Source organism: Euprymna scolopes, chromosome 19 (genome assembly GCF_053919585.1).
Source record: "Euprymna scolopes isolate OS-2025 chromosome 19, ASM5391958v1, whole genome shotgun sequence".
NCBI lineage: Eukaryota > Metazoa > Mollusca > Cephalopoda > Sepiida > Sepiolidae > Euprymna > Euprymna scolopes.
The window spans coordinates 145,344,287-145,359,589 of NC_136500.1; the positions used below are offsets into that span (position 1 = coordinate 145,344,287).

At 24.6% G+C, this 15,303-nt stretch overlaps 1 protein-coding gene across 1 annotated transcript in view; it reads right to left on the reverse strand.

The window, feature by feature from the left end:
- LOC145240384 (uncharacterized) overlaps positions 1 to 15,303 on the reverse strand; it is a 569,837-nt gene that overhangs the window by 453,209 nt on the left and 101,325 nt on the right. The window contains exons 4-5 of the mRNA XM_080103965.1: positions 15,161 to 15,193; positions 5,939 to 6,502 (exon numbers count right to left, since the gene is read on the reverse strand). Coding sequence (XP_079960091.1) covers positions 5,939 to 6,502; positions 15,161 to 15,193 — 597 coding nt within the window. The remainder of the gene's footprint in view (positions 1 to 5,938; positions 6,503 to 15,160; positions 15,194 to 15,303) is intronic.

Consider the following 15,303-nt stretch of genomic DNA (forward strand, 5'->3'; position numbering starts at 1 on the left):
CCTCCTATAAATAATGTAAATAACAATATTTCGTCTCAAAATATCATCAAATAATGAGCGAGATATATTTATTATTATCTTCGATTTTTATCAGAAATAATAAAGTGATATAATCTTTAAAACTCTAACAAAAGAGTGTTGTTTAAAATTACTTCAAGATTGTTTTACTTATGGAGAATTCTATTTTTATTAATCCATTTTTGTTCAATAAGAAAATATAACATTTTTGAAAAACTCCAAACCTGAAAATATTCATTTAACAGATTTGTACTTTAGTTTTTAATGAGTAATTAGCAATTAATTTGTTTATAATAAGAACTGTTGAAATTTGTTTCTCAATATTAATAAATAGTTTTTGATTTGTAGCCATACATTTGTTACAATTAAAACTCCATGATTGATTTATGAATATTATTTCTCTTCATGAAAGATTAAAAAATGCAAACAAATTTTTTAATATTATTTAATTGGAATTCATTTTTGAGATGTGTATTAGCTATTAGTTTTATTTATTGCGGACTATTATCCTCATCTTTTTTATTAGTTGTTGTTTCACGACGTTTCGGCCAACTATTCCTCTGGCTTTCGTCAGGTGGTAACCGCGATGGGATAGGAACTCTGAATCTCCTGACTGCATCCACTGCAATTACTGCCTCCCGTAGTTGTTGCCGTCTCACCACGTTTTTGGCAATTAAATAATATATATACCATTCGGTATGGACCCGGCCATGGAAGATCAGACCTAAAAAATTAGCCTTCATCGCCTTCGGGGCCCGTGGTGCAGTTGATAGAGATGTTGAATCTCTACGGTTCCAGGTGAGAATTGTCTGAAGATAGCAGTTTCAATCCTATCCAAAGCCGGCCAGAGGCTTACTTGGCCAAAAACGTTGTCAGACGACAACACCTACGGAAGGCAGTGATTGTAGTGGATGCAATCAGAAGATTCAGAGTTCCTATCCTGTCGAGGTTACAACCTGATGAACGTCAGAGAAATAGTTGGCCGAAACGTCATGAAACAATCAAGAAAAGATGAGGATAATAGTCCGCAATAAATAAAATTAATAAATTTTTAAATGTTTCAATTGCACTTCATTGATTATTAAAAGACGATAAAATTTGTAAATATAACTATCATTTATGAAACTACTACATAAAACTTATAAGATTTCCAGATTCTTTTATAAAACCTATTTTATCCCTACATTTTTAATAAGAAAGTGCAATAAACTGATACTTTTAATAAAATATAATTTTATTAAGTTAGTCATTCAGTTTACTTAACAATACATGTTACATTGCAGTTCTTAGCTAATATAAAAGAAACTATTTATCAATTCTTATTTTTCAATATTTATGTACTTATATTTATATATGAACAAAACTACATGGTAAAATATTACTCAATTAAACATTTAAAATGTTTAATTGAGTAATGTAGTTTTGTTCATATATAAATAAAAATCAATAAAATTAAAATCTGAGTCAATATCTGTAGAATCAGATATACTATCTGTTAAAAGCATTGCATGTTTTATTTAAATTATCATTGCTACTCCATTAATTACATTTATTCTTTGTAGAAAAAGTATTTTTTTCAGTCATATAGACTTAAAAATGATTCCATGCGTGAAAAATGTATTCATATTTTACAGTGGAAATGATTTTGAAATATTTAATAATAATCTGAAAAATATTTGCGTTTTCCAATATAATATATTTCCTGGGTTAAGTTGACGATTATTTACATATTGAATTAATTTGCTAATATATATATATATATATATATATATATATATATATATATATATATATATATATATATATATATATATATATAACTACTTCATTTACTTACATAAAATTAATATACGAATGTATAGATTTATGTGTAAACTTTAAGTATTTACTTCAAAGGTGCTCAATACGTAGGTAGAGCTAGTTAGTAATTTATAAAAATATATATGGCGTTTAAGCTACACTGAATATTCGGCGTTTCATCCACTCTAGCCTAAGGAATCCTAGAGTGGATGAAACGCCGAATATTCAGTGTAGCTTAATCGCCATATATATTTTATAAATTACTATATATATATATATATATATATATATATATATATATATATATATATATATATATATATTTGGGGATACATGTGAATTTCTTGTAAACAAATATTGATAATACCTGTGTAAAGTTCAGCAATTGCATGCATACACACAGACATATAAACAAATATAAACAAATAGAAACAAATTCTTGGATACATATTTGCACAAGTGTTAGCAAGTTAAACATATATACATTTGGATTAATAAAGCAAGTTCATGTTAATACCTTAATGATCGGGAATTATTTAGAGTGTAATGAGTTTCAGCATTACTTCCGAACACTCTATTTGTACTAGAACTATGATTTATGTCATTTTTTGTTAGTAAAACAATATTATAATATCATTTGCAGTTGGGAAGTAATGCTGAAACACATGTTTTTGAACCAATCATTAAAATATTCAAGTTCAGAACTATGAGAGCAATAAATCTGCACCCATAAGCTTGAAAAAAAAAGAAAATAAGTTTAGTAAACAACCAGTATAAATGTTCAAAACTGTTTATGAATACCTAAACTGTCTTACTTCTTTAAAAGATATTATTTATTTATTTATTTATGATGGTGAATCTTTTTAATTAATATTTATTTATCCTCATATGACTTTAATATTGTTGAAAGTGTTATGCATTTTAGAAGTTGCTTGTGTCATAATTAATATAAAAATGACATTTTACAAGTGGTATCTTTGTAAATTCCACAAGTAAGGAACAAAAAAAAAGTTCTTGATTTAATACTTTTTTCTATATAATTATAATGTATTCAATTAGTTTGTATTGGATTTTATAGCTGGGCCTGTACAAAGCGGACTAAAATGTTAGCACAATTATTTTTTAGAGATCCAATATCAAACATTGCATTAAGAGAGATAATTCTGTAAAATTTGATAAGAAATAAAATCACTTTAGCATAGATACCATAAATAAAGACCAATTTACATTTATGTTTTTTATTTCAAATATGCTGACTGATAAATTTTCTGCAGTGTACTTTTGGAATAAACCATAGTTAATTAACACAAGAAAATAATTAAATAAATAAATTTGTTTCCTAATATTAATAGTTTTTGATTTGTACAATTAAAACTCCATGATTGATTTATGAATATTATTTCTTTGCATGAAAGATTAAAAAATGCAAACATTTTTTAAAATGTTTTAATTGCACTTCGTTGATTATTAAAAGACGATAAAATTTGTGAATATAACTACCAATTATGAAACTACTATATACATCTTATAATATTTCCAGATTTTTTTTAATAAAAACGTATTTTATCTTTTATAAATCGTAATTAATAAATACAAGAAAATAATTAAAAGATCAAAATTATAATAAAGACAAATAGAAAGCGTGTAGAGTAGTTTTTATTTAAAAAGTAAATTCATATGTCATTTAATAACATGGAAATGTTTTATGTTTTAAATGCTAAGTTTTGATTATTTAAATCAGTTTGTTATTATTTTTCAACGAATATAAGTAAATGTTAACTATATAGTTGCTATGAATGCCTTAATTAAAAGTAAACTATTATGACAAAACACATATTAATCAGTGATTACATATGATAGAATCAATAAAGTATATTTAATTATTTTATGGATGTTCATAGATAATTAAATATTGCGTTTGAAAAGACGTTATTATATTTCTAAATGTGATAAATGAAATGAAAATATCGCAAAATATTGATGACATTCAATTAGAACGTTTACCTATGCAGAGCATGCAAGCAATTTGTTGGCAGGAATGCAAAAATGGATAAGCGCAAAAGTGAGCCATAGTTGCGCAGCGAACAGTAAAGCCGGAAAGAAATAGAGAATAGTTGCACCTTGAAACATCAGAATGGAACCGTATTAGACAAAGGCAAAAGTTGAAGCACAGAGTCAAACAGTCATGACAATTGATTGACATGAATATTCAACTAGACATTTTTGATACTAAGTTGCAATCAGTTTTATTGAATTTATTTATTTTTAGAAAAGCACTATTATAAAATTTACACTGTTTATAAAGGGAAATGTTTGTTGCATATCACTTTTTAATTGCCTTTATATACATTATATACATTATGTAAATTCTTATGGATACAACATTCTGAAATTTTTAATAAAATATATTCCGGGACAGTTATTTTCAGTCGACAACTTTTAAAAGAAATTTGAAGAAAAAAAAAGGGAAGAAAATTGCTCAAGTGATATTGAAGAGTTCCACTGGAACGAAAATAAAAAGCAAGCCATGACTTAAAGAGCTTAAGCACAAACATGAATTTCGTTTCGTCTTTTATTTTTTTGTAATTTTTTTTTATTTCCTGTTTTTATTCATTCTGATGTGTTTCTTTGAAGAGTTTTCATGTGAAAATAGTTTTTAGGAATATATTTTAATGTTATTTCAGCATATATTCGTCTATAATATATCCACGTTTAAAATCAATTTAAACATAAAATTTATTTTGGCCATTTTTATCTATTATTATTATTATTATTATTATTATTATTATTATTATTATTATTGTTATTATCATTATTATTATTATTATAATTTATATTATTATTATTATCATTATCACGATCATTATAATAATAATTATTATTATTTATTATTATTATTATAATTAATAATAATAATAATAATAATAATAATAATAATAATAATAATAATAATAATAACAATAATAATAATAATGATAATAATAATAACAATAATAATAATATTTTTGAATAGTTAAGATACAATATATGAAATATTAAAATCATAATAACATTTTTTCATTCATAGATGTAATAACAAACCAGCAATCTTGTTAGTTTATATTTACAATAATATTATATTTTCGACTCTCTGTGATTTTTTCCACTGATCTAGAAAAAGTTAATACTTAAGATTTTATTTGAGTTTTGACCTCAATACATACATGCGTAGAAATGTTTGTTATTTGTCATTTGTTTTCATTTGAATTGATTTTTATTTAATTAGATTTCATCAGTTTTCTTTTCTTTATTAATACACCGTTTTGATTTAATTAAGAATAGTTTTATATTTACAGCATATTAGGCGCATAATTTTTTTATATTAGATTTTGTTAAAGTCAGATGTCTATGTATAAAGACAAATTATCATCGTTGTTTATAAATATTGGCGGCTACTGGAATTAATATACTATTTTATTAAGTTAAACATTTTAAAGAATTTCATCTATATTGAATACTTTCATGTGGCTTTATATTATTACAAAAATACAAAAATTAATCATTTATTTGAAAATATACACTTATCAGGTTTATTTATTAAGCTTTTACAAATAAAATGTTGCTGTTGATATTCTTATTTCTTAATTAGATAAAACATGTTACTTTCTATCCGGTGAAGTAAATTATCTAACGAAACAAACAGAAAAATATCCATTAAAAAGTATCTCTGGTGTACTGGTGAAGAGAGTGTTCTCACCAGTTCAAAAGAACCTGTAGCTCGTAAAACGCAAGATGAAGGAAATCATAAGATAAAGGTAAAATAAACAGTGCATATGAAAATCAGAAAGAGATTTCTTATGAAACAAAAACGGATTTGCCATAAGAAATGCAGCATCTTTCTTAGAATAATTCCTGAAAGCTTCATGATGATTATGATATGATAGCGCTTTTTTTTGTGAATGACCAACGATATTATAGAATATTATCAAAGCGCTGTTTTCGCCTGAATCAAAATGGAACGCTTGCAAAATCTGCCGCTGCTGCCTTCGCTGCTGCTGCAATTGCCGCTTTTTTTTCTATGACAACTGCACGCATTTGTGCATGCATTGAGCCATTTTTTTGTTGTTTTCTGTGTACTCACATGCCATCATCTGCTCAGTAAGTTGTGGCTCCACGTCACCCAAATGTTCAACGCTCACAACTAAGAAATGGTTTATATTGGCTGGCTCCGACACCACATCTTTCAACTCGGCAGAAGTATGTATTCCTATTCCAACTGCAAATATATAGGCAACATCCTTGAGCATCGCGGCAGCTCTTTTCAGGTCATTTGAGTCTGCTGTTGAAAGGCCATCCGTAATGACCACAACGGCATTTGGTACACTGGGCCTTTTGTCCTTTACATCGGACAGCATGATGTGCCTGACTATTTTCATACCACGGGCTAAATCGGCCTCGTCAGATCGATAATCATCTGGAATATTTTCGATAGCTTCTATCAGCTCCTCTTTTGTATTATATTGGTCAAGGTTGAATATAATATCTGGATCACGACGGTACATCGCAATTCCAACATGGACATCACCAGAATCCACATCCACATCTCGAAGAACATTTTTCAAGAAGTTAACTATTAGCTTGAAGCCCATGTCACTGATTTTGGTTGATGTATGAAGGAGGAAAACAAGATCCAATTTTTTACTATCTGAAAAAGGAAGAATGTTTTTGGTGTAAGGATATTAAAAAAATGTTTTGTGATGTCATTATCTATTTGTCTACAAATAATATTAAATTTAGAGTTTACTTCACATTATCAGTATTCACTAAACTTATAGTAATTTTCCTAATATGAATGACACCCATAAACAGATTTAATTGTTATATTTTTAATGAAAATATCTACATGTTTTGCTAGAATATCTTCCATTAGATTAGAGGTTCACGATTGAGGTTCTCAAATATCCTAAGGTTCTGCTCTAAAAAATGAGATAAGATAATGAATTTGGATTATTTGGATTATTCGGACTACTATTCTCATCTTTATTGTTTCCATCGACCTTCTTCAGTTGTATCTTGTTGAACTCAGTAATCCTCTATTAAGTTTGGAAATTTGCAAATAGCATTCCGGACAAGAACAATAGTCTGAAAAATCTAAATAATACAAATTATCAATCATCATCTAAAAAATTCAGAAATATAAGATAACTTATATATATATATATATATATATATATATATATATATATATATATATATATATATATATATATATATAATAGCATGAAATATGCAGGATATGTTATTGTTTAATGTGATATTGTAATATAGATATCATAACATTATTATGTTATTAAATCATAATAATTATTGAAAATATATAAAGTGATACGACACCAGTGTGAAACCTCCTTCACTATTCAGTGCTAACTCAGAGGACACGACCTGTATATGACTGATTTTTAAGAGGAAACTAAAAAAAATTCTGATTATTAATTTATGCATGTGAAAACGAAATTACAATTTAAACTGAGATGTATTAATTTTCGTAATTACATAGTAATTTAATGTTAATGGGATATTTTCAACAATCTGCTCATGTTACACTAATGTTTGTGTACAGAGGTTCTTTGAAATTTGTTTTAAAGATTACACGAAAGTAAACAAGTTTTAGAAACGCTACTTTAGACTATGATGGTCATTGTTGTGCAATAATATCACCTAACAACTAAAGGAAATGGTAATTCCATATTAACATAAATATACACACTAAATTAAAACATTATCTTAAAGGTGATGATGGGTATTAGTTTATCTATTAATTAAGCACCTCTTATTTTAGTCAATTATACATTTCAACTTCTAAGCATTTTTTAAAATTATATATATGTAAATACCTATACTCTCGCACAATATATGATATAAATAAAAAATTTCCATGAAATATTGCACCAAATAGACGGAAGAAATGTCTCTTTAATATTATATTATTAAACATTTCTAAATCAGTTCATTTCTATATCAGTGCTATTGAGCAATTTGTTCAAAAATATATTAGAAAAATATCAATTAGAAAAATAGTTTTAAAATGTTTTTGCGAAAAAATTTCCAGTGTGAAGTAAAACAGTGTGATACATGCTTAGAAATCTCGTCTCTTTGAATGTCTCAACCAAGTCACTCGTTATTCTTCTCTTCTGTAAAGTTATTAAATCTAAGAATTTTTACCTGTCCTTATTATTAAAGTCATTGTCATATTTTTCTATATTCTTATATTTTTATAACCCAATATCTATTTATTGGTGCCCAATATAGAATCAATCAATATTCTATGTGAGATCTTATTAAAGTAATAGACGTTATTAAAATAATAATAAACATTACATGTTCAATAAAAACTTTCCTGGATTTTCACTAGATTCTAAATTATAATTTAGTCAACTTAAAACAATTTATATCAGCGAAGTTTGCATATTAAACTTTTGTGGTTGTTTAATGAGGGTAAAAGATACTTTTATACCTACAGACACTAGTGTTTCAGGCTTATGCAATCATCAGTGTAAAGTGATAATTTATCGAGTTAAAGGAGAATTAAAACCACTTTATTTTTCAATATGTAATTACAACAGGATTTGAATAAAGAGAGTATCCATCATCATGATTTTTATACTTAACACATGTGTCATGATAATTGTATTTGATGTTTCTGCTCCATCCAATCCTAAATAATTAAATAAATGCAATCCAAAATAATTCAATAAATACAATCTTAAATAATTAAATGAATGCAATCCTAAATACTTAAATAAATGCAATCCTAAATAAGTAAATAAATGCAATCCTAAATAATTAAATAAATGTAATCCTAAATAATTAAATAAATTCAATACTAAATAATTAGATAAATGTAATCCTAAATAATTAAATAAATGCAATCCTAAATAATTGAATAAATCCAATCCTAAATAATTAAATAAATGCAATCCTAAATAATTAAATAAATACAATCCTAAATAATTAGATAAATGTAATCCTAAATAATTAGATGAATGCAATCCTAAATAATTAAATAACTGCAATCCTAAATAATAAAATACATGCAATCCTAAATAAGTAATAAATGCAATCCTAATAATTAAATATATCCAATCCTAAAGGATTAAATAAATACAATCCTAAATAATTAAATAAATGTAACCCTAAATAAGTAAATAAATGCAATCCTAAATAATTAAATAAATGTAACCCTAAATAATTAAATAAATCCAATCCTAAATAATTAAATAAATGCAATCCTAAATAATTAAATAAATACAATCCTAAATAATTAGATAAATGTAATCCTAAATAATTAGATGAATGCAATCCTAAATAATTAAATAACTGCAATCCTAAATAATAAAATACATGCAATCCTAAATAAGTAATAAATGCAATCCTAATAATTAAATATATCCAATCCTAAAGGATTAAATAAATACAATCCTAAATAATTAAATAAATGTAACCCTAAATAAGTAAATAAATGCAATCCTAAATAATTAAATAAATCCAATCTTAAACAATCAAATAAATTCCATCCTAAATAAGTAAATATATCAAATCCTTAATAATTAAATAAATCCAATCCTAATAATTAAATAAATGCAATCCTAAATAATTAAATAATCGCAATCCAAAATAATCAAATAAATGCAATCCTAAATAATTAAATAAATGCAATCCTAAATAATTAAATAAATGCAATCCTAAATAAGTAAATAAATGCAATCCTAAATAATTAAATAAATGCAATCCTAAATAATTAAATTAATCCAATCCTAAATAATTAAATAAATCCGATCCTAAATAATTAAATAAATCCCATCCTAAATAATTAAATAAATGCAATCTTTAATAAGTAAATAAATTCAATATTTAATAATTTAATAATTGCAATCCTAAATAATTAAATAAATTCCATCCTAAATAAGTAAATAAATGCAATCCTAAATAATCAAATAAATGCAATCCTAAATAATTAAATAACTCCAATCCTAAATAATTTAATAATTGCAATCCTAAATAATTAAATAAGTTCCATCCTAAATAAGTAAATAAATGCAATCCTAAATAATTAAATTATGGCAATCCTAAATAATTAAATAATTGCAATCCTAAATAAGTAAATAATTGCAATCCTTAATAAGTAAATAAATGCAATCTTAAATAATTAAATAAATTCAATCCTAAATAAGTAAATAAATACAATTTTTTAATAATTAAATAAATGTAATCCTAAATAATTAAATAATTGCAACCCTAAATAATTAAATAAATGCAATCCTAAATAATCAAATAAATGAAATTCTAAATAATTAAATAAATGTAACCCTAAAAAATCAAATAAATGCAATCCTAAATAATTGAATAAATGCAATCCTAAATAATTAAATAAATGCAATCCTAAATAATTAAATAAATGCAATCCTAAATAAGTAAATAAATCCAATCCTAAATAAGTAAATAAATCCAATCCTAAATAATTAAATAAATACAATCCCAAATAATTAAATAAATGCAACCCTAAATAAGTAAATAAAGACAATCCTAAATAATCAAATAAATGCAATCCTAAATAATTAAATAAATCCAATCCTAAATAATTAAATAAATGCATTCCTAAATAAGTAAATAACATACAATACTTAATAATTAAATAAATCCAACCCTAAATAAGTAAATAAATCCAATCCTAACTAATTAAATAAATGCAATTCCAAAAAAATTAAATAAGTACAATTCTAAATAAGTAAATACATGCAATCCTTAATAATTAAATAAATCCAATCCTAAATAATTAAATAATTGCAATCCTAAATAATTTAATAATTGCAATCCTAAATAATTAAATAAATTCCATCCTAAATAAGTAAATAAATGCAATCCTAAATAATTAAATTATTGCAATCCTAAATAATTAAATAATTGCAATCCTAAATAAGTAAATAATTGCAATCCTAAATAAGAAATAAATGCAATCTTAAATAAGTAAATAAATGCAATTCTAAATAATTAAATAAATGCAATCCTAAATAATTAAATAATTTCAATCCTAAATAAGTAAATAATTGCAATCCTAAATAAGTAAATAATTGCAATCCTAAATAATCAAATAAATGCAATCCTAAATAAGTAAATAAATCCAATCCTAAATAATTAAATAATTGCAATCCTAAATAAGTAAATAATTGCAATCCTAAATTAGTAAATAAATGCAATCCTAAATAAGTAAATAAATGCAATCCTAAATAATTAAATAATTGCAATCCTAAATAATTAAATAATTGCAATCCTAAATAATTAAATAATTGCAATCCTAAATAAGTAAATAATTGCAATCCTAAATAAGTAAATAAATGCAATCCTAAATAAGTTAATAAATGCAAACCTAAATAATTAAATAAATGGTGTAATTTATTTTATTATTGGAATTTTTTAGATCAGTAATTTGTATATTTATTTATTTGTTTATGGACTGTTATCCTCATCTTTTCTTAGTTGAGTCACCACATTTAGGCCAACTGTTTCTCTGACTTTTTTCAGGATATTAACTGCGACGAAATATGAATTAACCACCTGACGAAGGCCAGTGGAATAGTTGGCCGAAACGTCATGAAACAATAACTATGAAGATGTGATAACAGTCCACAAATAAATAAATAAATATGAAATTTATATATTTATAAATTCTTTCCTTAATAAAACCTGTTACAAAACAGCATGTATTGATTTTCATACAGATTTAATAAACATGATACATAAGTAAATGGCTTAAAAAAGTAGGTCATGCACTTTTGTCATGCATTAAAATATGATTATTTGAAGCGGAAGTCTTTCTGAAAGTTTACTTTATGACAGTGATTCTATTTTAAACTGACTAAACACTACTACCCAAATGCAATTTAAGATTAATAGGACATTATAAGAATCTTTTCGAATACTTAATGCGTTCCTATGTACAATTCCAATTACATTTTAGTGTAAACCGAAAGAAAATATTCTGAGTAAACAATTCGCTAAAATAAACTCGATTTTATGAATTATGTATTTCATTTTGTATCAATTAAATTTTTAATTTTCTGTTTTAAAGTTACATATGTGTTAGGAAACCTTGTCGATCAATGTATATAATTTATCGATTAATGATTTACTTAAAATAATTATAAAGAATAATACATCTATATAAAAATACAACTCAATATCAGACCATAAAAAAAACATTAACTGATAATTAAGCAATTGTTTCTTCTTATTCATACAAGATATCATCATCATGCGCATTTTCTTTTTTTAATTTACACTTATTTAAATTATCTATTAAAATAAAATATGAAAAATGTCAAAATATCAATGTAATGTTTGTTACTGTTTCATGCAAATTAAAATTGTTAAAATTGAGAAAAATATTAAATGGCTGTATCATGTTATCAATAGCATATAAAAACTGTTATCTTTTGTTGTCTTATATTATTTTATACATTCAACATTTCATTACCATTATTATTAATGTTATTGCAATTCTCATAATTATCATTAATTATCATTATCATTTATTATTATTGTTATCATCATCATCATCATCATCATCATCATCATCATCATCATCATCATCATCACGCAGAAATCATTTTTGGTTAGGAATTTTTTATGCAAAAAATATCTTAAATATTAATCAATGTATTTCTCAAATTGTAAGCATATTTGTTGGTTCAGATCCAGCTATACTATAAAATTCAGTATTTTTTTTTAATCTCCTTGTAAACATATGTATAACATGCCTCAAATAAAATCGTCATAACAAACAATGAGGAGGATTTTTACTGGATCTGTCCTTTCTTTTGCATGTTAAAAAATAATTTAAAAAAATAATTCATAAAGCAAAACAAATAAAACAATACGTATACATACGTTCTTCCTGAACAAGAATTAAAGTCAACAAAAAAGACAATCCCAAGACAAAGGAACAAGAAATACAGATAATGTAATAGACAAAAAGACAGGTTAACAAAACACAGGAATAACGAGGAAAAGTTCATGAAAATGGGTAAGATATAAGACTTTGAAAGATAACGATATTTGAAAGAAGAAAGAGAAAAATAAGAAGACAAAAGGCAATATAGTAAAAAGGAAAGGAAGTTACATACGTACACATTTTACAAGTGCATGTATTATATAGAAGTGTTTTATGATTAAATATAAATATTATTTAAATTTAAAAATAATTTAATATTTCAACCACTTATTTCATTCGTCTGTCATCCATAGAATTGATATGTCTAATTTTACCACTGTTGCTGATGGTTAATATAACCAAAATCACTTTAAACAGTAAACTTTTCAATCTGTACTAAATAGTTTAGTTTTCATTTATTGAAGACCAGAATAATTTTCTTTTTATTTATATGGTCATGTGTTTTGCTGTTGGTAACTTTTGTGATTTGAAAATATGACAATTAAAATAAAATCTTGTTGATATACACGTTGGAAAAAGTAAATAAATATGAATATCCTGATTTATATATTATTGATAAAAAGATAAAGTATCACTCATATATATAATTATATATGAATGAATATGCATATATATATATATATATATATATATATATATATATATATATATATATATATATATATATACATTAGTATATTTACGCAGCATTTTTTCTTTTATGCAGATTTCATTAAAAAGCACAGATAACTCTTTCTTGTTTTTCTTCTAATCCTCCTTTTCTCTTTGTCGGACCATTTTCCGAACGTTTTTTTCCGAGTGAAAAAAGAAATTTCCCATAATCGCGAACGTTTTCAACCTTCATTGGTCATCCTCGGGCGAGTAGTAAAAAATTAAATATGAAATTGCAAAATGAAAGTAGCGAGATGAAATGAAAAGACGATTAAAAGATGATTAAAAGGCGATTAAAATCGCTTAAAATCATTAAATTACTCAAAAGCACTTGAGCTTGCCCTCCGTTTCGTTTTGAGTCTGGTTAATCGTTGGTTTTTTAATGTGGATTAACAATGCCTCAAAGATCGAGAGGCATACCTCAATTTTTCAATTTCATATTTTATTTTTTACTACTCGCCTGAGGATGACCAATGAAGGTCGAAAACGTTCGCGCTTATGGGAAATTTCTTTTTTCACTCGGAAAAAACTTTCGGAAAATGGTCCGACAAAGAGAAAAGGAGGATTACAAGAAAAACAAGCAAGAGTTATCTGTACTATTTAATGAAACCTGCATATATATATATATATATATATATGTGTGTGTGTATGTATGTACGTATGTATGTGTGTGTGTGTATATAAATTTCAAATGTATGAAATATTAATAATTAATCTATTTTTTTTTTCATTTGGTTGTACCAATGAACAACTGTGGTATGTTCTGATTTTTTTTTCTTGAAATATCGAAATAATTGTCAAAAGATTAATTAACCTGATCAAATTTTTCAACAGAAATATTTATAAACTTGCGTGCTTCTTTTTGATTTTAAGAATATAAAATAAGTGCATGCATGTATTTGATAAATAAAACAGATTACATACACCACAAACACTTTACTACAAAATTAACCAGCTTTTAAGTTATGTCATACAGTTTCCATGTTAATACTCTACAAGCGTGTAAATGTTATCATTTTTTAGATTTTACTTATAAATAAGTGCTCCAGTTATTAGCAATATTTTTGTTCTAGTTTCTTGTTTTTAGAACTTTTGTTTCGAATAATTTGCATACTAGATGCATGGTTATATGTCGGGTATTGTAGTAAATCAACAACTTTGTAATGCATAATACTGTAGAAAGCTTGTAGACCTTCAGATCGTTCATGCTTTTCCACAAATGTATCCTTTATATTCTGAGAATTACTTAATTTGTGTTAAATAATAAAATAATAAAATCCAAAGCAGCATGTAAATCACTGTTTTGAGAAAGTCAAGTTTAAAAAATAACATAATTAAATTCTTTTTCATGGATCAGATATACATGATCTTAATCTGGAAAAAGTAAAATAAGCAAGAAAACATATGCATTACGCGATTATTATATGAAATCTATTAGTTTATTTGGAATCTTAGTTATTTAACAAAACACTTTTTCGATATTAGATGACAGTTGTTATTAGTACAAATATACATTCATGTATGTACACAGACACACATACATATATCTTAGTAACACAATTTTACACTTTTAAATACAAATATATTTACATGTTAACAAGATGTTCATTGTACAATTTAAATAATAGATAAAAAAATGTAAAATTTATAGTTAACTATACGTATTTGAATCGAAACTTCCAAATTGTTGATTGAAAAACTTACTTTTAACAGTTTCATCATTCATTAACTCGTGTCCTGCAAAACAGAACAAAAATAATGTTAGTATTTATGTTCAAAATATGTTGATGCATTCCTAGTTTTGTCATTTTTTTATTCAATAAAAATAAAATTGTTAACATTACTTT